This window comes from Vipera berus (genome assembly GCF_964194415.1).
Source record: "Vipera berus genome assembly, chromosome: 14".
Lineage (NCBI taxonomy): Eukaryota > Metazoa > Chordata > Lepidosauria > Squamata > Viperidae > Vipera > Vipera berus.
In genome coordinates this window covers 6,484,087-6,506,802 of record NC_138217.1, presented here as the reverse complement: position 1 = coordinate 6,506,802, position 22,716 = coordinate 6,484,087, and the positions used below count along the sequence as shown (strand labels likewise).

Genomic DNA, 22,716 nt, shown 5'->3' with positions numbered 1-22,716 from the left:
AAGAGGATGGGAACACAGGTAAAAGGAGTTGTGCGTGAATGCTTCGATGCCCTCCGTTCCAGGTTTTCAAACAAAGCACAATCAAGTCTCTTCCAGGGCGGGCCAAAATGAGATTCCCCCCAGAATGTGAGTGAACGGGCTGGGACTGACTTCTTTTTTTAAAAAAAAAGCAAGCTTTGCGTGCAAAATTTCAGCCTTCAAAGCTCCAAGTCCCCTGCCTGGACCATCTCCGGAAAGAGCAGGACAATTTGCTGTCACTCTTTTTTTTAAATTTCCCTTTCCGAAGTTTCAAATCAAAAGGGGGCAGCTCTGCAGAGAGAGAAATCCACCCAAATGAAATCTGCCGGATGGCGAGATGGGTGGTGTATCGCTTTTAACAAACAAAAACAAAAAATGTCCAGAAACGTCTCGGTCCGAGGGAATCGAAAAAAGAGCAATCCTGCCTTGAAACCCAGGAAGTCCACCCACCAAAAAAAAAAAAAAAAAAATGGAGAGCACCTAATGGGTTGAAAAACCCACAGAATCGGTTCGCAATTCACAGAGGACCCTCAGAATGGAGCTTCCAAGTGCCAGCTCAGGACGCATTCGGAGAACAAGAGACACCGAAGGGAGCTGAGCCGGATTGAAGCTCGGATAAAGACCTGGGTGATCCTTCATCAAAATCCCAGGCGGACAACTCAACCTCTGTAGACCCAACCTGGCTTGAGGGCCACAGCTGGAAATGCTGTCCAAGAAGAACGTTATGAGGTGGGTCGACTCAAGCCGTGCCTCCGGTAGGACGACTGAGTTCGGCTTGCTCAACAACTGATTTCATCCAGATACGCAGGAATTCCAACTTGGGGTGGTGGTGGTGGTGAACCTCAATAGATCAGGAAGGCACAAGGTTGAGGAAGAGTGGTTTCATTCCAAGGACTGGTTGAGGGAGGGAGGGAGGAAGGGAGGGAGGGAGGGAGAGAGGGAGGATGAACGTGAAGGGGAACCAACCCACTGGACCTGTTGAAAAGGAAGGAATCCCAAGTTGGATCACCTTTCTCACCTTGGCTGGCAGTTACCGTAGTCATAGGAGATCTTCCTCGCCCTTGGGCCTGTTGGGCCACCGTAGCTGCGCTGGTGGCCCTATGCACTTGAGTGCTAGGAAAGGGCACCATCTTCCCTTCAGGTTTTTGCCCATAATGAACAGGTTGAAACAACCTGGGGAAGAAAGAAGAAAAAAAAACGGTTGGGTGCCGTGATGATTTTTCCATAAAGTACTCTTGGGAGTCATAGGCAAAACCAAGCATCTATGGAGATTCTCAGGGACGCGGTGGCTCAGTGGATTAGGACACTGAGCTTGTCAATCAGAAGGTCGGCAGTTTGGCAGGTCGAATCCCGAGTGCCGCGTAGCAGAGTGAGCGCCTGTTATGCGTCCCAGCTTCTGCCAACCTAGCAGTTCGAAAGGACGTAAAAATGCAAGTAGAGAAATACGGACCACTATGGTGGGAAGGTAACAGCAGCCTTTGGCGTCTAGTCATGCACGGAGACATCCTTGGACAAGCGCTGGCTCTTCGGCTTTGAAACAGAGATGAGCACCGGCCCCTAGAGTCGGAAACGACTAGCACGCATGTGCGGGGGAACCTTTACCTTTATCTTATGGAGATTCTCAGTCATCCAGGTCCTGGTTACCCCAAAGATGCTTTTCCACCAGGCAACGGGACTGTCTTGTTTTCCTTTGTGGATGTTTCACTTCTCATCCCAGAAGCTTCTTCAGCTGTGACCATCCGGTCAGAGCCGACCATTCCCCACTGTACGGCCAGAGCTGAAGAAGCTTCTGGGATGAGAACCGAAACACCTTCAAAGAAAACAAAAACAAAAACAAAGTCCAGTTGACTGGTGGAAAAGCACCTTTGGGACAAGCAAAACCAAGCAAAAAATTATTTCGTAGACTCCTTTCAGTCCTATTAAAAATTGAGGAACTGCCTCCTCAAGGAAGGGAAAGGATTTGGGCTCTCCTGATGTGAGCCAAAGGACCACTTCAGCATCCTTATTAATGACCTCAGCCTGGAAGGGAGTCAAATATTTAGGGGACAGGCCTGGTGCCCTAATCCTTGGAGATGCTTTAGGCCCTTCCTTCCTTCCTTCCTTCCTTCCTTCCTTCCTTCCTTCCTTCCTTCCTTCCTTTCCTTCCTCCCTTTCCTTCCTTCCCTCCCTTGAACGGCGTTCTGAAATTGAGACCCATGCTTTAGATTGTGACTATCAACATGCCACGCAAAACTGAACAGGGACGAGAGTCCAATCAGCATTAGAATTGGCTGCACGAGGGCCACGGAGGTAACAGAAAGCTGTGTGCTGCTTACCTGTTTGGCTTCAGCTTGACCGGGGCAGGCCTGGGAGGCGGCAGGGGAGAGGTGTAAATCTCTTCGATAAGCTTTCGTGTTATTTTTTGCTTGGGCACCACCTGGGATTCATACCGCGTCATGGTCCTCTCAAAACCAATCAGGTCAAAGAGACTCAAGTCTGCAACCTGGAAGATGGCCGAGAGGGAAGAAAGTGTATCTGGGCACCTACTGTAATTTGATTTAGTCCATTTATTTAGTCCGCTGATGATGCCACCTAGTTGGGTCATGAAAGGTCTGCAAGAGAGCAACCAAGCTCAGAGAGCACCAAGGACCCCACAGTCCTCCTCCTCTTTCTTCTCCACTCTGTACACCCCACTCCCTGCTAGCACTGATGATGCTACCTAGTTGGGTTGTGAAACGTCTGCAAGGAAACCACCCAACTCAGAGCGCACCAAGGACCCCACAGTTCAACCTTGAGCTACAGAGGTTCTCTTCTATCGCTAGTCCATTTCATCTCTCCCTCTCGCACACATACACACGCTCACACACACACACACACAATGCACACACATTGCGGAGTCCTCGGTCACACCTCGGGACAGAAAAGTTGAAATTAGGAAAGAGAAGCTGGGAAAGATCCTCCCTCTTCCTCACCCAACAGGGAAGCTTGCAAGCCCACCGTTCTGCTCACCTTCCACAGGTTGCCTTCTGCCGCCGTGAAGGCCAGCGAGGCGGTTGCATACTGCAATGCCTCCGAAACGTAAGACGAGCCACACAGCCGAGGGTTGATCAGATCCGGGTGGTTGCAGATCTTCTGCAGCTGCATCAAGACGTGAAGGACGCTGACGAAATGCCCGCTTTTCAGAGCGTCTTGGGTCCTGCCCAGGGAGAAGAAAGCAGGGGGTCAACGCTACAACAGGGGAGCGTGTGATGGCCGTGAGATCAGGATGTCAGGGTCTCCATCGTTGGCCCGGCGCCTTGCCTGGCTCCTGCCATCAAAGAGGAAAGGAGGGGGGGGGAAGCGTTTGGGGGCAGTCTAGACTTAGAATAACGTTACTGTCACTTTAAATGTACATTAACATGAAATTTTGTTGCATACAGCTCTCCAATGTGCACTAGATAAATATGACCAAATATATATATATACACATACATGTATACGTGTGTGTGTGTGTGTGTGTGTGTCTGAAATATTTGTCAAGTCATTTGAATACGCCTTGCTAATTAAATCTTTCTTTCCTGTTTGGCTTAACTCAAGGCTATCCACAGGTTATAGTCACAACTTATGACAGCTCATTATTTGTGTAAATTATTCAAATTGCTAATAAAGCCTTCCTAAAATTCTTTATTAGCAATTTGAATAATTTACACACACACACACACACACACACACACACACACACACATATATATATATATATGTAGGTCTAGAGTCTCGGGTTTCTTCCCGCGTTCCTTTCATCTTCAGAAAGTTGTGGCGACGTTTCGACGAAATCCCATCCGTCATCATCAGGCCGGAGTATTCCTCCTGCTGCTTTCAGGAGCAATGCGTGGTCTGTCTGTTCCTTTCCTTCCAACTGCCGGTGGGGCTGTGTTCCGACTGGGTGGAGGCGTGGCTGCTTTCTGATTGGGTGGGGGTGTCATCCGACTGGGTGGAGGCGTGGAAGGAAAGGAACAGACAGACCACGCATTGCTCCTGAAAGCAGCAGGAGGAATACTCCGGCCTGATGATGACGGATGGGATTTCGTCGAAACGTCGCCACAACTTTCTGAAGATGAAAGGAACGCGGGAAGAAACCTGAGACTCTAGACCTACACATACAGACACCCGCGAGAATCTACGAAAACAAATATATATATATATATATATATATATATATATATATATATATATATGGGACGCGGTGGCTCAGTGGGTTAGGACGCTGAGCTTGTCGATCGGAAGGTCGGCAGTTTGGCGGGTCGAATCCCGAGTGCCGCGTAGCAGAGTGAGCGCCTGTTACTCGTCCCAGCTTCTGCCCACCTAGCAGTTCGAAAGCATGTAAAAATGCAAGTAGAAAAATAGGGACCACTACGGTGGGAAGGTAACAGCGTTCCGTGCGCCTTTGGCGTCTAGTCATGCCGGCCACATGACCACGGAGATGTCCTCGGACAAGCGCTGGCTCTTCGGCTATGAAACGGAGATGAGCACCGGCCCCTAGAGTCGGAAACGACTAGCACACATGTGCGGGGGAACCTTTACCTTTTATATATATATATATATATATATATACACACATACATATATATATATATACATATATATATATACATATATATATATATATATACATATATATATATATATACATATATACATATATACATATATACATATATACATATATATATATATATATATATATATATATATATATATATATATATATATATATATATATATATATATATATATATATATATATATATAAGGTAAAGGTTCCCCCGCACATGCGTGCTAGTCATTTCCGACTCTAGGGGGCGGTGCTCATCTCCGTTTCAAAGCCGAAGAGCCAGCGCTTGTCCGAGGACGTCTCCGTGGTCATGTGGCCGGCATGAGTAGATGCCAAAGGCACACGGAACGCTGTTACCTTCCCACCGTAGTGGTCCCTATTTTTCTACTTGCATTTTTACGTGCTTTCGAACTGCTAGGTTGGCAGAAGCTGGGACGAGTAACAGGCGCTCACTCTGCTACGCGGCACTCGGGATTTGACCCGCCAAACTGCCGACCTTCCGATCGACAAGTTCAGCGTCCTAACCCACTGAGCCACCACGTCCCATATATATATATATATATATATATATATATATATATATATATATATATATATATATATATATATATATATATATATATATATATATATATATATATATATATATATATATATATATATATATATATATATATATATATATTTGCATATACCTATCTACCCACATAGATTCTATGACCCAGAGAAACAACACAGCCTGGTTCGGATGTACACATCTATGTGGTGGGGAAAAAGGAATCTTGCGAGTTTACCAGACCTGTGAATTGAATGGTGGGAAATGGGGAGGGGGGTGGGGGAAATGGGGAGGGGGAAGCAAGAAGGGAAGAAGAACCGGATCTCCACCAAACCAGCTGGTACCAGGATCTTCAAGGCCGCTTGCCCTGAGAATGGAAGTGCCTACGACCGGCCCTGTTTGTGTGTCAGGGACAACCCCTTTTTCCTTTTAACAATCAATAGGCTGAAAAAAAAACCCAACCCAAATTTATTTACAGTTCCAAATAATAGTCTTTCAAACAAAAAAGCAACAGAATATTTTCTTCAACCAAAAATACATGATTCAAAACATCCAACAAGACAAACAAGAGTCAAACAGATTAGCAAGAACAGACCAGGATTCTCCTTGAATGTCTCCGAACGCTTGCCTTCAGCAACCAGCCCTGCCCACACCTTCCCCTTTTATTATCAATCCCAAGGCCTGGCTTCTCACTGCCTTCTCCTCCTCTCACTGAGTTGCCTCATTGATTTTCTCTGCTCTGCTCTGCTGGATTGCCTTCTGCTTCTAGCGTCTCTGAACAGATTCAGCTGTGACTCCTCTAAGTCCGGCACCTCCTCCTCACACAGCTGAGCCTCATGAGGAACACAACTGGAGAGGCCAGGCTGAGAGTCCTGCAGTGCATCGGAGCCTCCCTCCGACACCAAAGGCTCTCCAAACCCCTCCTCCTCCTCCTCCTCAGATTCATCGGACTCAGCTGCTGGGAGCACAGGCTGACACTGAATCACAACAGGAAGCTTACCAGGTTCACAAAAGTTTCTCAAAACATCATTACCGGCATCACATTGGCTGGCCGGGGAGGAATGGCAGGGGCAGGGGGGGGGACTGGCCTTGGGGCTTGGAAGAAACAGCTCTGCATTTTGCGCGGGAATGCGATTCCTTCTGACTTGGTTGCAACCACTTCCTTTCGGGGAAAGTTCCCCTGCTTCAACCAAACAGAGACAGTTGCCAGTCCAGCTTTCCTGAGAGAGCAAACTTGGGCAGGTCTGATAGGCTGCAAGTGGTGCTCGGAAGAGGGAAAGGGGGTAAAAAAAGCACACAGTCACAACTGCACGCCAACTTAACGAGGGTGTGCACGGCGTACAATTCTTACGGCAGAATCCCACAGTATTATCTGACGTGCCTCATTTCCTCCATTGAGTTGTAATGGTCCCACGTGGGGGGGGGACAGACTACTTAAGAACAGATACAAACCCGCTCCTCCCCATCCAAAAAAAAAGGACCCATGACTGGGTTTTGAGGTTCCGATGGCCACCAGCCTTCCCGTGGCATCTGAACGCGTTTTAGGTGCTCAGCAACTGGCCCCAACACGCGTGCATAGCTGTGAGTCAGAGGACTTGCATCGTCCCTTTCTGGGCGATACTGAAGGCGATCCTGTTCATGGTTAATGATTAATGAATCGTTAATTAACAGGAACGGGTTTAATGTTTAAGCGCAGAAGGACGTACTCGGGTTGGAGAATGACGTCTTCGTACATCGCTTTCTGCCGGTTTGAAAGTCGGCACTTGAGCACGTGTTCGTACTTCTTGGTCAGCTGTTTTTCGACATCCCGTTTGGATCGGCGCAAAATAAACGGCTGGATAATCTGCGGAGCAGAGGTGGGAGGGAGAGAGGGAGAGAGAGAGAGGGAGGGAGGGAGGAAGCTGCTGTGAATATTCAGAAGTTTAAAAGTAGAAAGAAACTATCCCTTCGCAGAAAGAATGGTGAAAGCGTGGAACCCACTTTCAGTGCATTGTTAATCACTAGGAAATGAGTTTAAACATGCTTGGGATAAACAGCCGTCCATTATCCGGCAAAAATATAAAATAAAAATTGATTAAAAATATTAATTAAAAGAGGGAGGGAGGGAGGGAGGGAGGGAGGGAGGGAGGGAGGGAAGGAAGGAAGGAAGGAAGGAAGGAAGGAAGGAAGGAAGGAAGGAAGGAAGGAAGTCTAAGAAGGTTCTCAGTCATCCAGTCACAATTGTGCCAAAGGTGCTTTTTCAAGAGGCAACTGAAAAAGAAAGAAAGAAAGAAAGAAAGAAAGAAAGAAAGAAAGAAAGAAAGAAAGAAAGAAAGAAAGAAAGAAAGAAAGAAAGAAAGAGGAAGGAAAGAAGGAAGGAAGGAGGGAAGGAAGGAAGGAAGGAGGGAAGGAAGGAAAGAAGGAGGGAGGGAGGGAACAAAAAGCAAATAAACTCAAAGGGCAGAACTTGATGGACCTCTAGGTCTTTTTCTGCTGCCAGCTTTCTGTGTTTCTAAGAGCAGCTTTGCCAAATCCTATCTGTTGAGTAGACCCCAGGGTAGCCTTGTGCCCAATTCCAGCGCCCGGCTTGAGGGACTCACCCGGTGCAGCCTGATGACGAGCTTATGGCAATAGTCTTGGTTCTCCTCGTTGGCAGCTTTCACGGGGAAATCCAGGTAAGCTTTGGAGATTCCTGGAATCAGGAAGTGCACCATGGTCCACAGTTCCATCAAGGTGTTGTGCAGAGGGGTGTCGATCAGGAGCAAGCGGTACTGACTACAAAGAGAGGCACAGTGTCAGCCCTCCCAGAGAAACCACCTAACAAAAGGACCTACTTTAGTGTGAGGTTACATTAACAAAATCTGGCAAGTCTGAAGGTCCAAACTTCCCACCGCTACTTTTAACAATTAAAGGTAAAAGGTCAAGGTTCCCCCGCACATGCGTGCTAGTCATTTCCAACTCTAGGGGCCGGTGCTCATCTCCATTTCAAAGCCGAAGAGCCAGCGCTTGTCCGAGGACGTCTCCGTGGTCATGTGGCCGGCATGACTAGACGCCAAAGGTGCACGGAACGCTGTTACCTTCCCACCGTAGTGGTCCCTGTTTTTCTACTTGCATTTTTACGTGCTTTCGAACTGCTAGGCTGGCAGAAGCTGGGACGAGTAACAGGCGCTCACTCTGCTACGCGGCACTCGGGATTCGACCCACCAAACTGCCGACCTTCTGATCGACAAGCTCAGCGTCCTAACCCACTGAGCCACCGCGTCCCTTACTTTTAGCCATTAGGGAGGATCATTCCTAAGTTTTTTCATCTGACTGCTAAGCATCTGCTGTGTAGATTCCAGGACCAGTTCTCTAACTCTTTGTTTACTTTGCCTCCTTCCTTCCTTCCCTCCTTCCCTGACTCTTCCCCTCCTCCCCCAAGGTCACCCCCACACTCCATTATGCACAAGTTCTCTTTACACAGAGATACAGAGAGCCCTCGGCTTATGACCCACAAGTGAGGCTGACTTTTCTGTTGCTAAGGGAGACATTTGTTTTAAGTGAGTTTTGCCTCACTTTACGACCTTTCTTCCCACGGTTGTTCGGGGAATCACTTCAGCAACCCGGCCGTTAATTGAATCTGGCCCCTGTGCTGACCGTTTGTCAGAAGGTCGCAAAAGAGGATCGCGCAATCCCCGCAGCCGTCACGAATACGAACCGGTTGCCAAGAGGCTGAATTTTGATCCCGGGACCGTTGGGGATGCTGCAAACGGTTGTTAAGTGTGGAAAACGGCCATAAGTCACTTTCTGTCAGTGCGGGCGTAACTTTGAGCGGTCATTAAATGAACGCTTGAAAGTCGAGGACTACCTGGATAGAGTCCTTGGCTTCTTCTGACAAACGGCAGCAGAAGGTAAACCAAAGAGAGCTGAATTTGGATTCCTGGCCCAGACGAGGCCCAAAGGAGGGAGGGTCAGGGATGGCCTACCCTGCAGGACAAGAACCAGGACCCAAGTGGTCCAAATGGGAGGCCGCGGAGAGAAGGCAGACTCTGAAGGGCTCCAGACCTGCGAAGGTGGAAGAGGGCTTCCCAGTGCTTCTCCGTCATGTTCTTGATCTGCTGCATCTCATCCACAATGAGGTACTTCCAGCGTATCTTTATGAAGGCTTGGTGGCCCTTGAAGAGCTGCTTGTAGGAGGTGATGCAGACGTTGAAGCTGTTGGGTTCTGTCCACTCCTACGCAAGGAAAGAATGGAGGGAGGGAGGATATAGGAAATGGGAAGGGCAAGGAAGGAAGGAAGGAAGGAAGGAAGGAAGGAAGGAAGGAAGGAAGGAAGGAAGGAAGGAAGGAAGGAAGGAAGGAAGGAAGGGACGAGCGAGACAATAAGAGGGAGGGAGGAAATGGAGGGAGGGAGGAAGGGATGAGAGAGACAATGAGAGGGAGGGAGGGAGGAAGGAAGGAAGGGACGAGCGAGACAATAAGAGGGAGGGAGGGAAGGGAAGAAGGGAGGGATGGGAGAGACAATGGGAGGGAGGGAGGGAAGATACAGGAAATGGGAAGGGCAGGGAAGGAAGGAAGGAAGGAAGGAAGGAAGGAAGGAAGGAAGGAAGGAAGGAAGGAAGGAAGGAAGGAAGGAAGGAAGGAGGCAAAGTAAAGAAAGAGTTAGAGAACTGGTCCTGGAATCTACACCTGTATTAACTTGTGGATTAACTTGCAGGAATGTTACGTTCCCCTGTATCCCACTCCCCTCTTTTCTTTCATGTGAGTGACAACATTCCAGGAAAACATCTGGCATCTACTTAAACATTTCTTTCTGAAGAATAAGAAACCATGACTTCAACCGTGGCTTAGGAAAACTGCAGCCATGACTGCACAAACTCAGTCAATCAAAAGTCTTTCAACAAACCATAGCTTAAGAAAGCCCAACCGTTCCCCACACAAGGCCGGGAAACTCTGAGAGTTCAAGCTCAGATGCCAAGATTGAGGAATGCTGATTTGGCTGCATTTAAATCAGTCTGGGACAGCTTAGCAGGGAGTCTAGCTCAGTTCACCCCCAAATGGATGAAAGTCTATGGAAAGTCTCACTCCTCCAGGACGCGGTTGTCCCAAAGGTGCTTTTTCAAAAGGCAACTGGACTTTTTCGGGGGGGTTTCTTGAAAACATTCCACTCCTTGGAAAACTGGGAAAAGAAAATGCTTTTTGGAGGAGAAGCGAAACTTTTTCCAAGGAAACACCCCCTCCCCCCAAGAAAGTCCAGTTTGCCCTTAGTAAAAAAGCACCTTTGGGACAAATGGAGGAAAACCCCTGGTTGTAGAACTGGGGCAAAATTTGTGGTAACCCTCCCGTGGATTTGGAATAAAAAAGATTAGGGGACTGAAGGCTAAAAAGTATGAAGAACGGTTGCTGGAACTGGGTTTGTCTAGTAGTTCAGGGGTAGGCAACCTTGGCTCTTTTATGACGCGTCGACTTCAACTCCCAGAATTCCTGAGCCAGCCATGTTGAAGTCCACGAATCATAAAAGAGCCAAGGTTGCCTACCCCTGGTCTGGTTTAATGAAGAAAAAAAAAGGACTGGGGGGAACATGATAGCAGTGCTCTAAGATTTGAGGGGCTGTCACAAAGAAGAGGGGGGTCAATCTATTCTCCAAAGCACCTGAAGGCGGGACAAGAAGCAATGGGTGGAAACTAACCAAAGAGAGAAGCAACCTAGAACTAAGGAGGGATTTCCTGACAGTGGGAACAATTAACCAGTGGAACAACCTGCCTCCAGAAGCTGTGGGTGCTCCAACACTGGAGATTTTTTAGAAGAGGCTAGACAGTCACTTGTCTGGGATGGTATAGGTTCTCCTGCTTGAGCAGGGGGTTGGACTAGAGGATCTCCAAGGTCTCTTCCAACTATTCTATTCTATTCTATTCTATTCTATTCTATTCTATTCTATTCTATTCTATTCTATTCTATTCTATTCTATTCTATTCTATTCTATTCTATTCATTCTAATTCTAATTCTATTCCATCCCATATTCCATTCCATTCCTTCTATTCTATTCTATTCTATTCTATTCTATTCTATTCTATTCTATTCTATTCTATTCCATTCCATTCCATTCCATTCCATTCCATTCCATTCCATTCCATTCCATTCCATTCCATTCCATTCTTTCCCACTCCATTCCATTCTCTATATTCTATTCTTATTCTCCCCTAAAAATGGTCTACCTGTCTTTTCATTCTTAGTTCTCGCTGGGTACCAATGTAGAGCAGGATTTTTAGACCAGGGCACCAACGTTTGAGCTCCAGTTCCCACTTCAGAATGTTACAACTTCGGACAACGACAAGGTGAGGACCCCAATCACCTGGAAAGGAAGACCAAGAAGAGACGCTAAGAATCCATCCCTCGTTCGCTACCTGACCCGCTTACACCACCTAGGAGCCCGTACCTTCGTTGCAGGCCAGGTGGGCGAAGAAGGCGATGATCTGGACCGTTTTCCCGAGGCCGGCTTCGTCGGCCAAGACGCCATTCAGCTTCTTCTTGTACAACTTGGCCAACCAATCCAGGCCAATCTTCTGATACTCTCGGAGGGAGCCGTACAAGAGGGGAGGCGTGTTGTATTTGACCTGCAAGAAATTGTGCAAATATGTTTCCTCTCCGTGACATTCAGCTGCTCTCTTCGTGGCAGGGAGTCCTCGACTTACAACAGTTCATTTAGGGACCTTTTGAAGTTACAACAGGACTGAAAAAGAGACTCGGGACCATTTTTCACGCTTAGGACTGTTGTAGAAGCCCCACGGTCACCTGATCAAAATTCGGATGTTTGGCAACAGACTCACATTTAAGATGGTCTCCGTGTCCCGGGGTTGTACAATTCCCCTTTTGCGACCTTCTGACAAGTAAAAGGAAGGGGAGGAAACCGAATTCACTCAACAAACCGAATGTCAAGTTTCCGACGTATTTTCAAGTGACTCTGAGGCATTGTTTACCTTAAAAGTCCTTTATTCAGCCTCATGCACCGGCAAATGCTTGCTCGAAGGAAGCTGGAATCTGAAATCTCCGCCCCCTTGCACAATATATTAAAGCACCATTCTCCACTTTTCTAATTTTGTCATCAATCATATTCTCCTATTAATTTAAAGCATCAGTTTCCCTTCCGTTAGAGAACCCGCCAAGCTCTTATTTTCTTTACTTTCAGATGGCCTTGAGGAACAGTGCTCCTCTTCCCCACTCCCAACCTTAATCCAATCTGTTAAAGCAACAGCAAGTTTAACAGGTGAAATGGCTACTTCTTCATCTCTTGTCAAGCAATAACATTCGATGTTAGCAGCGTTGACACCGAATTACTAACTTAACAAACGCAAGGATTCGCTTCAAACGACTGTGGCAAGAAAAGTCGTAAAATAGGGCAAAACTCATCTAGCAAATGCCTCGCTTAGCAACATCAATTTTGGGGCCCAACTGTGGTCGTAAGTCAAGGACTACCTGTAATTCACTACACATTGTATAGTGTATACCATACTGTATACTATACACTATACAGATGCTGCAACGGATGTAAGCGTGAAGAAGAATCCTCAGGCCTTTTTTCCCCACTGCCGTTGAAACTTCGAACGGTTACTAAAAAAATGGCTGTAATTCGAGGACTGCCTGCGCAGAGCCAACTGTCAGGCACCCCAAACTAAGACAGACCTGCAGAGTTACTTCTAAGCAATTTGCTTTATTGGTCCTCGTTTAGGATAGATAAGAATTCTTTATTTGGAGACAAAAGCCTTGCTGAATCTTGCCAGACGGTCGCAAAGGGATACTGCGACCGTCGTAAATAGGAAGCGGTGGCCAAGGGTCTGGATTTTGATTCACCTGACCGTGGGGATGCTGTGAAGGTCGTTAAGTGTGAAAAGTCCCTTTCCTCACTGCCCTTGTAATGGTCCCTAAATGAACTGTTGGAGGTTGAGGACTGCCTGGGTTATGGCCACAACTCAAGACTAGAATTTCCATTTCTAAGCAAGGCAGGGGTTAAGGGGGCGGTGGTGCCATTCCACTCCATTTTGCAGGCTTGTCGAAAGGAATCACCGCAGTCGTTACACGGAATCTTGCCCGACGGTCGCAAAAGGATAACGCAACCGTCGTGAATAGGAACCGGTTGCCAAGCGCCCGGATTTTGCTCGCAGGGACCGGGGGTGGGGGTGGTACGGCAACGGTTGTTCAGTGTGAAAAACGGTCGTTAAGTGTTTCAGTGCCGTTGTAACTTTGATCAAGGCCGCGAGCCGAGGGTTACCTGCAAGCCACCAGTGAAATCAGGACCAATCCACACGGATGGATTTACCGCAGTGGTGATCCGGGCGCTGCCTTTGGGCAAAAGGACTTCTGCTGTGGCCGCCACCTCGGCAATGTCTCGCCCGCGGTTCTTCCCGGGCATCAATCTCTCGGCCCCCTTGTACTGCTCAATGCTGAGGAGCGAGTCGATCGAGATGACCTCCTTTGGAAGGAAATCCCTTTCGGCTAGGTGATCTTCCATTTCTAAAGAAAGAATAAACGCTTTTTAAAAAGCCCTCCCTTTTTTATTGTTTTAATGAGTGCTGTGCTAGATAATTTCATTCATTCATTCACCCACCCATCCATCCAACTGGAATGCTACTCATCTCACCAAAAGCCAGACACTGAATAAAACCTTAAAACAATCATCCCAAAGATGCTTTTTCACAAGGCAACCGTACTTCCTTGTTTGTTTGTTTTTTCTTTGAAGACGTTTCGCTTCTCACCCAAGAAGCTTCTTCAGCTCGGACTGGATGGTGGGGAGTGGAAGGACTTATACTCCTTGCAGAGAGCTGGTCGTTTGCATTCTTTTAGAGAGTCACTGAGGCCACCTGGAGGTTTCCCTGTGTCCTCGGGGTCACCTGAGTGGTGCAAATGGGTGTAGAGCCTTCTTGGAACTGCTTTCAGCACACCCATTTCACTACTCAGGTGACCCAAAGGACACAGACAAAGCTCCAAGTGGCCTCAACGACTCTCTAAAAGAAGGCAAATGACCAGCTGTCTGCAAGGGAGTATCGATCCTTCCATTCACCACCATCCAGTCAGAGCTGAAGAAGCTTCTCGGGTGAGAAGCGAAATGTCTTCAGAGAAAAAACAACAACAACAACAAGAAAGTCCCGTTGCCTTGTGAAAAAGCATCTTTGGGATAACTATGACCTGGACAACTGCGAATCTCCACAGGCATTAAAACAATCAATATTTAAAAATCCAATTTAAATAAATCTAAGCAGGACGCGGTGGCTCAGTGGGTTAGGACGCTGAGCTTGTCGATCAGAAGGTCGGCAGTTTGGCGGGTCGAATCCCGAGTGCCGCGTAACAGACTGAGCGCCTGTTACTCGTCCCAGCTTCTGCCAACCTAGCAGTTCGAAAGCACGTAAAAAAACACAAGTAGAAAAATAGGGACCGCTCCGGTGGGAAGGTAACAGCGTTCCATGCGCTTTTGGCGTCTAGTCATGCCGGAACCTTTACCTTTTACCTTTAAGCAGGATGGAGAGGGAGGGAGGGAGAGAGCCACCTCCAACATGCCACCCCTCCACCCCCCACCCCCTCATTAGGGCTTCAGGCTAGTTGGCCCAGCCAGATCTTCAAGGTCTTTCAGAAAGCCAAACAGACCGGAGCAGATCTGACCACAGGGGGCAAGATAATCCTTCCTGAATATCTCAAAATGCCCATAAATAGCTCAAAATTCCACATCCACACCAAGTGTTACATTAGTGGAGCTGAGTGACAGCCTCTCTCCGTCCAAGCTGGTCCCTTCCAAAAAAGCAATTGGAAAGAAAACTCTTGCCGGCACAATACCTTCTTCGCTCATCTCGTCTTCCGGCTTCGGCCAGTGGAAGCTATCGGCGAAGGCTCCTTCGTACATCTTCATCAGATCATCCAAAGGCAGCTCAGCTACGAACGAGATGGCGGGGGGGGGGGAGAGAAAACAGAATTGATTTTGCTTGTGGGAAGCTGGCAGGGCAAGGTTGCAAATCGTGATCTCGCGACACGCAATCCTACGATTGTCATAAAGGTGGACGGGAAGATTCTTGGTTATCCAGGCAGAACGGTCTGGAAGTTGAGTCACGCCAACTGGGCCTGCTTCCTCGCCGGTTTGAGACGCTTTGCTGCCTGTCCAAGCAGCTTCTTCACTGCGTGACTTGACAACCTTCGACAACGTATTGCCGTGCACTTTGGGGAAGAGGCCTGAGGTTGGTGCAGGATAACCCCCAGGAATTTTAGGATTTGGCAGATCCCGACAACTTGAGGAGAACATCTGCAGCTGAGAGCTAACATAAGGAGCCCTCGGTGCTCTCTGAGCTTGGTGGGTTTCTTGCGGACATTTCATTATCCAAAATAGACAATATCACCAATGCTAGAAGCGAGTGAGATTTGCGAGGAGGAGGAGGAGGAGGAGGAGGAGGAGGAGGAGGAGGAGGAGGTCGTCCTTGATGCTATCTGAGTTTGATGGTTTTCTTCCAGACATTTCATTACCAATTTAGTTAATGAAACATCCGCAAGAAAAGAACTAAGCTCAGAGACCACCAAGGACCCCTCATTCCAATAACTTTCTATTCAGATTCCCCTAAAGCAGGAGTCCCCAACTCCCAGGCTGGGGATCACTAACAGGCTGTGGCCTATTCAGAATCAGGTTGCACAAGAGGCGGGGTAGTGTGCTTGCGTGCGCACGCAGCTGAACTTGCACTAGAGCTGCACATGTATACATGTGCGTGCTGGCCCGCCACTTGTGTCAAGTTGAGCTGTGCGTGCGCATGTGCCAGCCCACCGCTCGTGCGGCCTGGCTTCCCTCTTCCGTCCCCGCCCCCCAGCAGGGCCACCAAGCTGCAAAAGTTGGGGACCGCTGCCCTAACCAACTTGCTCAGACCTAAGAAGCTGCTTGGATGGGCAGCGAAACATCTGAAACCAACATGAAGATAAGTCCAGGTGCCGTGACTCAACTTCTGGGCAACTGTCGTAAATGTGAACTGGTTGCCAAGTGCCAAGGCCACCACGGGGTAGAGTTGGGATGGCTGGACTGTCAAGGCCAGGTCAGACCCATTACCCCTTCAGCACAGTCGTAACTGTGAATGATCGCTGAACAAAGGAGCTGTTAACCCTGTTAATATAGGCTGTTACCTATATTTGGCACTGCCCTATGGCAGTGGTTAAAGGGACACGGTGGCTCAGTGGGTTAGGACGCTGAGCTTGTCGATCAGAATGTCGGCAGTTTGGCGGGTCGAATCCCGAGTGCCGTGTAACAGAGTGAACGCCTGTTACTCATCCCAGCTTCTGCCAACCTAGCAGTTCGAAAGCACGTAAAAATGCAAGTAGAAAAATAGGGACCACTACGGTGGGAAGGTAACAGCGTTCCGTGTGCCCTTGGCGTCTAGTCATGCCGGCCACATGACCACGGAGACGTCCTCGGACAAGCGCCGGCTCTTCGGCTTTGAAACGGAGATGAGCACCGACCCCTAGAGTTGGAAACGACTAGCACGCATGTGCAGGGGAACCTTTACCTTTACCTATGGCAGTGGTTCTCAACCTGTGGGGGGTCTTTGTGATTCTTCGCCAGCCCGTGGATCCGCCAGCTGAGTCTGAGGACTCAGATGAGGAGGAGGGGCCTGGAGTGTCATCAGAGTCAGAGGGAGGCTCTGAGGAGCTCCAAGACTTACAGATGGACAAGGAGCCTGGCCCCTCTACTCGGGCTCAGGCTGAGACACAGCTGTGCTGGGAGGCTGAGTTGGGCAGCGATGAAGCACAGCTGGGAAATATTCAGGATGTACGATAACGCCGGCAGGCAAAGAGAGCAGGACAAAGGAATGCAATGGGGAAGCTCCAGAGGCAAAGGCGCAGGCATTAGGGCAGCCACGCCCTGGATGCATAATAAAAGGGGAGCCGTTCGGGTTAAGAATCAAGTTGCCATGAACTGTGTTTTGTTTTTCCTCAAGTCTGTGAGTAAATAAACGGGGTTTGGGTTTGTCCTGCGATTCCTGCCTGCTTGATTTGAAGAGGGGTTTTCTCCTTGTGAACTTAACAAGGAGCTCAAGTGGCTGGGACAGAACAGGAGGCTACGATGTTGTCACAGGGGGTCCACAAAGGCTTGAAGAAATGTTATGATTTAAATCTTAAGTCTTCGGGCGTGGCGGGGGGTTTCCCATGGCCAGAATCGGTGGCCACAAAAGGTATTTAAAAAGGGTCCGTGGTGAAGAAAAGGTGGAGAACCACTGCACTATGGAAAAGCTGGGCCAACGTTGTCGCGCTCACCTTCCTTCGCCAGTGTGGACAGCTCCAGCTGGTGGTTGACCTTCCCTTCTTTCGCCTCCTGCTCTTCTATCGTCTCCTCCTCATCTTCCACTGAAAAGAAAAAGTCAGCCCCACGCCCAGGTCAAGCCCAAAAGAGGAAGGCACATCCACAGACTGGAACATTTTACTTGCCCGCGAGGAATTTTATACAAATGGACATCTGTATTTCCTCAGCCAATCAATTCACGGATTGTTCATTTTAATGAAACCGTTTTGGAAGCCCTTAAAGCCTGGCTAATGGATATGGATTTAAATTTTAAGCATTTCTTTTTTATCGTATCATTTCATACCCTACTATGAGCACCCAGATTGTTGGGGGCAATAAGCTGACTTTGTAATAATGCCGCATGGGGCCCCCCGAAAGCCCTAATAAACAGGCATATACATAGAATGAAGGCTTGTTGCTAAGCACATTGATTTGTGCTTCTTAGATTGTAAGCCGCCCTGAGTCTTCGGAGAAGGGCGGGATATAAATGGGATTAAAATACTAAACAGCTTAGAGCAGGGGTGTCAAACTCGCAACGTCAAGTGACGTGTCGCAATGGAGTGTGACTTTTTTCCCCACTCCAGATTGACACCCCTGGCTTAGACCATGATCACAATTACAGAATAGCTGTAATTTTTACATCCAGAAGTTCTAAATTTATTTTAGAAACTCTAGCGGGATTTGCAGAGGCATCCATTCAAGCTGAAACGTAGAACACCACCTTGCATTTTTCAAGTTAATTTTTTTTTGGGTGGGAAAAAAGTGCTCTTTTTTTGGTAAATTGAAAGCAGCAAATCTGTTAAGGAGAATATTTCTGGGCTGTTGTTTTTATCATTTTGCTGTTTCTTTCTCTCCGACACAGCAGGTAACTTTGAGACATCACAGCATCAAGGAATACAGCCCAGCCTCCCCAATTTTAACATCACACCTATAAATTTAGCTGCATCATATATATTAAATAACACACTCGATTTGATAAGGGCCATCTTTACGTATCCAGAACAGCCAGCTCCATGTATGACTCACAATTCACAGAACCCAACCTTTTTGGGGGGGGGGCTGGAAGGAAGAACTGAACCAGCCAAGCGAGAATAACTGAGAAGGCGTCACAAAATTTTGGTTTCATTCTTGATTCTTGAATGGGTGAAAGCAGAACAGTATTTTCCCTCTGGAACTAAAATGGAACCCCCCCAAACTGGAGATGCACAATTTTGTTTCAGTTTTCACATCTTCTACCACACGGGTAGAGCAACACAAGTAGATGGGATAAAAAGGGTGGATCAGAAGACCACCCATCACCGACCTTCGTCATCTGTGAGGGACGCGCTAGCTTTTCTCTTTCTTCTCCGGGACCATGAACCCTACATAATGAATAAACAGAATAGAGTTGGAAGGGACCTTGGAGGTCTTCTAGTCCAGCCCCTTGCTCAAGCAGGAGAACCTATACTGTCCCAGACAGGTGAATGTCCAGCCTCTTCTTGAAAATCTCCAGGGATGAAGCTCCCACGATTTCTGGGGGTAAATGTTGTCCATCTGTTTTAGAAACGTTCTTCGCCCAACCCAGTTCATCAAATGCATGATTTGTTAATTACCACCAAGGAGGAACAGAACAGGACCCATTCCGCCACCCCCCCAAAAAAAAATTGTGAAGAAGAGGATGGGGAAGGTCTCCCCCAGGGCTCATGGAAAACAGCTGCCAGCCACAGCAGACGTTACTGAAGGAGACTGAGATGTGGGTACTTGATGTTAAACAATTTCCTTCTTCAAACTCACCAACAATGGCTTTGTTTTATAGACCAGTCTCCCATTACAGCTCCTCATCTTCCCACTATATTCCTTATGTACAAGAAAGCTATTTACTGGCAGCAGATCCACCGCTATCTATCTACTTGAACAATTGTAATTTCAGTAACAGTAAAACATGCAATATGTCTAGAATATCAACAAGGAGTAAAACGTGCAATAGGTCCAGAATTATAAACCAGGAGATGGGAGGAGAAAAAAAATTCCTTACCAAGTTGTTCTCTTTTTCCAGAAGGAGATCCTCTAAATGTCTCGAAACTTTACCTACAAAAGAGTTACCCTTTTTAGGCATCTTCTAAGTTGCCCAACCCCTTATGTTAGCCTAGCTAGCATGTAAATTCAGCCAGGAGCAAGAAAATAAAAGCCAGTGAAAGAGAATGTTACATATACCCGTGTGGTAATTTTTTTATTTTTATTTTTTAAAATGAAACCTAAAGAATCCAAGTTGCCTCTTAAAATCATGCCTAATGAACAATGAAAACATGAAATTCGCCTCAAAGTTAAAATAGTAATAAGCCAGGATTAAGGGACAGCGGGACTACTGCAGCCCAGCAGGATCTGACCATTTTAAAAGAGTGGTTTTAAAAGTCACTATAACGCTTGAGCAAGAACGTGCTTCCTGGTTTGCAATAGGCAAAGTGATACCGCATTGATGATGTCACCTACTTTGGTAAGGAAACGTTTGCAAGAAAACCCTGAAGCTCAGACAGCACTGAGGATGCAACCTCATTTTGCAGCAAGCGACAGGAAAACTACCTTTCTTTGCACGCCTCTTTAAATTCAACGCTTTTCTCCTTTTCTCTTGGAATTCAATCTGCAGCTTTATTTCTACCACCTAAAAGACAGAGCAGAAATGGATTTATAACCCCGCTGGTTAATTATTACGACGTTTGCGTTCACTTGACGTCACCTGTGTGTCGCCAGGACAAACCTGGCCGGGGAAAACTGAATTGAGGGGCCTCTAAGCAGCGGCGTCCAGGTATGGCATCTTAAAAAGGTAAAGGTTCCCCCGCACATGCGTGCTAGTCGTTTCCGACTCTAGGGGCCGGTGCTCATCTCCGTTTCAAAGCCGAAGAGTTTGTCTGAGGACGTCTCCGTGGTCATGTGGCCGGCATGACTAGACGCCAAAGGCGCACGGAACGCTATTACCTTCCCACCGGAGTGGTCCCTATTTTTCTACTTGCATTTTTACGTGCTTTCGAACTGCTAGGTTGGCAGAAGCTGGGACGAGTAACAGGCGCTCACTCTGTTACGCGGCACTCGGGATTCGACCCGCCAAACTGCCAACCTTCTGATCGACAAGCTCAGCATCCTAACCCACTGAGCCACCGCGTCTTACCAAGGTGCTATGTCACCTTAGAATGAATCTTCTAATGACAGAAAGAGATGATCTCAAAGCCGCGTAACCCAGTCACATTTAGCCCCGTTATCTCTGTCAACTCCTAACAAGGGAAGACAAAAACGTCCTTGAGCAGGGACACAGAGATGTTCCCTCCTGCCAAGCAAGGGAACCACAACGGCTTTGTGCAAAAGGCCTCTCGGTCAAAATTCTCAGCAAAATTCTCAAGTCTGCTCACACCTCAAGAGAAGCTGGGAAATTTGAAGATCAGAGCTGCCTGCAGCTTTCCGGACTGACACGGACACACACACAGGGCATCACGAAATGTGAATGTCTATCTGGGAGTCCAGTTCACCTGGGAGTCCAGTTCACCCAGGGTAAACATCCCAGGGAGAATTTCCTCCCCCCCCCCACGACAGTTCGAGGGTTTCAAAAGTGACTGGCAAAGAAAGAGAAGGATTACCTGTTCGATATTAGACCAGAAATATTCTATTTCTCTGGCAATTGTAGCAGCGATACGCCTTAACTTGGTCTTCTCCTCCTTCTTAGCCCTCTCTGCGTTGAGGTGTTTCTCTTCGTGGTAGCGAGCCACTGTCCTGACCATCTAACGTAAAAATTCAAAAGAAGAATTGCTAGACGGTGGGGTCCTCCACCAATTTATTACAGCTCTGCCTTTAACAGCTATAAAATGCTTGACAGACATTTTAAATAACTGCTTTTTGCAAATTCTTCATGCATTAATGTTGTATTCTATCATGCCACATGCCGTATATATGAAAAAGCTGCCTTTTTTTTGCATTAATCATTAACTTTTCGAAAGCTCCCGTATGTAAAAGTTTATCTAATCCTGACTACAGCAGCTTCCTTCAAACCAGCGCCCAGGATCTGCCTGAACTTTTAATTCACAGAATTTCTCAGCTCCCGTGGCTCTTCCTAGCTAAGAAATTCTGGGAATGGCAGCGGCAGTACATCTAAGCTAGAGTTTTTCAACCTTGGCAACTTTAAAAGACGCGTGGACTTCCAACGCCCAGAATTCCCCAGCCAGATCTTCTAAATTTGTGAAGATGCCTCTCTGCATCTTATCAGGAAGCTTTTCAAATTATTGTCTGAATTTAGTTATAAAATATTAAACTGAATACCAGTACTTGCTTTGTGTTAGTTCTCTGGACGATTCACCTGAACAAAAATTCTGGGAATAAACCGAATGGATGCCCTTGGATGTATTTGATCCATAAATGCAGGGAATAAAATGTACAAATGGGTTTGCTCAGGAGCTGAAGAAAAACTCAGCGTCCTAGAGAACATCAGCAGAAACAGCTCACAAAACACCATGGTGGTCACGAAAGCTTCCGCTAACTGCACCCTGACTTACGCACAAACAGTTATCTCTTGGGTTAAGTAGTCTTGCGTACAAACCTTACATCAGCCCACTCCATCTCTCATACCAACCTCTTCCACTTTATTCAACAGTTTGTGGCCAGTTAAACTAGCACCCCCATTTGTTTGTACCAGAAAACTGTGATTATTATAGTCCAAACAAGTGAGGACCCTGGTTTCTTTCATGTTTCTTCATTCTGGGCTTTGCGAAGGAATTACAAATAACCATCATTCAGACCTTCTTGGCGGTGGCCATCTTCCATCGTCTTTCTTGGGCAAAATCTGTTGCCATCCACTGCATCTCCTCCAGGAGATAATCCCACTGAGATTTGGGCCTGGGGGCCTCCTGAAGTTTTGGTAGTCGTCTCAGAGACCATAAGCCTTCCTTTCTCAGCTCCGCGATGCGTTGGTGAACGTGGTTTTCCTTGTGGAGGCAAGCAAGGGAGAACGGTAAGTTAGTGGCTAGGGTCTCTGGTGACATCAAAAGAAGTAGGGAGCTTTAGGCGAAGAATTCAAACAGTGCATGAAATTTATCAAAGAGAGAAGCAACCTAGAACTGAGGAGAAATTTCCTGACAGTGAGAACAATTAATTCATGCAATGACCTGCCTCTAGAGGTTGTGGGTGCTTCAACACTTGAGGCTTTTAAGAAGAGATTAGGAAACCATTAGACAACCTGACTGTTATCTTGCTTATGCATTATTCTTTAAAAACTACTTGTTTCGGAATTCCTCAATATTTTTGATGTTATATCCTAATTTGAGGTGGGTTTTGGCTACAATCCTATGTATTTGGGGGAT

The 22,716-nt window shown here is 47.3% G+C and overlaps 1 protein-coding gene across 1 annotated transcript in view; it reads right to left on the bottom strand.

Annotated features, from left to right (window-relative positions):
- Positions 1 to 22,716, bottom strand: part of EP400 (E1A binding protein p400) — an 80,489-nt gene that overhangs the window by 42,945 nt on the left and 14,828 nt on the right. The window contains exons 7-22 of the mRNA XM_081339109.1: positions 22,156 to 22,341; positions 21,004 to 21,144; positions 19,958 to 20,036; positions 19,413 to 19,465; positions 18,702 to 18,759; positions 17,374 to 17,463; positions 14,926 to 15,021; positions 13,370 to 13,611; positions 11,540 to 11,717; positions 11,319 to 11,455; positions 9,168 to 9,337; positions 7,724 to 7,898; positions 6,851 to 6,987; positions 3,007 to 3,193; positions 2,334 to 2,500; positions 1,037 to 1,191 (exon numbers count right to left, since the gene is read on the bottom strand). Coding sequence (XP_081195235.1) covers positions 1,037 to 1,191; positions 2,334 to 2,500; positions 3,007 to 3,193; positions 6,851 to 6,987; positions 7,724 to 7,898; positions 9,168 to 9,337; positions 11,319 to 11,455; positions 11,540 to 11,717; positions 13,370 to 13,611; positions 14,926 to 15,021; positions 17,374 to 17,463; positions 18,702 to 18,759; positions 19,413 to 19,465; positions 19,958 to 20,036; positions 21,004 to 21,144; positions 22,156 to 22,341 — 2,251 coding nt within the window. The remainder of the gene's footprint in view (positions 1 to 1,036; positions 1,192 to 2,333; positions 2,501 to 3,006; positions 3,194 to 6,850; positions 6,988 to 7,723; positions 7,899 to 9,167; positions 9,338 to 11,318; positions 11,456 to 11,539; positions 11,718 to 13,369; positions 13,612 to 14,925; positions 15,022 to 17,373; positions 17,464 to 18,701; positions 18,760 to 19,412; positions 19,466 to 19,957; positions 20,037 to 21,003; positions 21,145 to 22,155; positions 22,342 to 22,716) is intronic.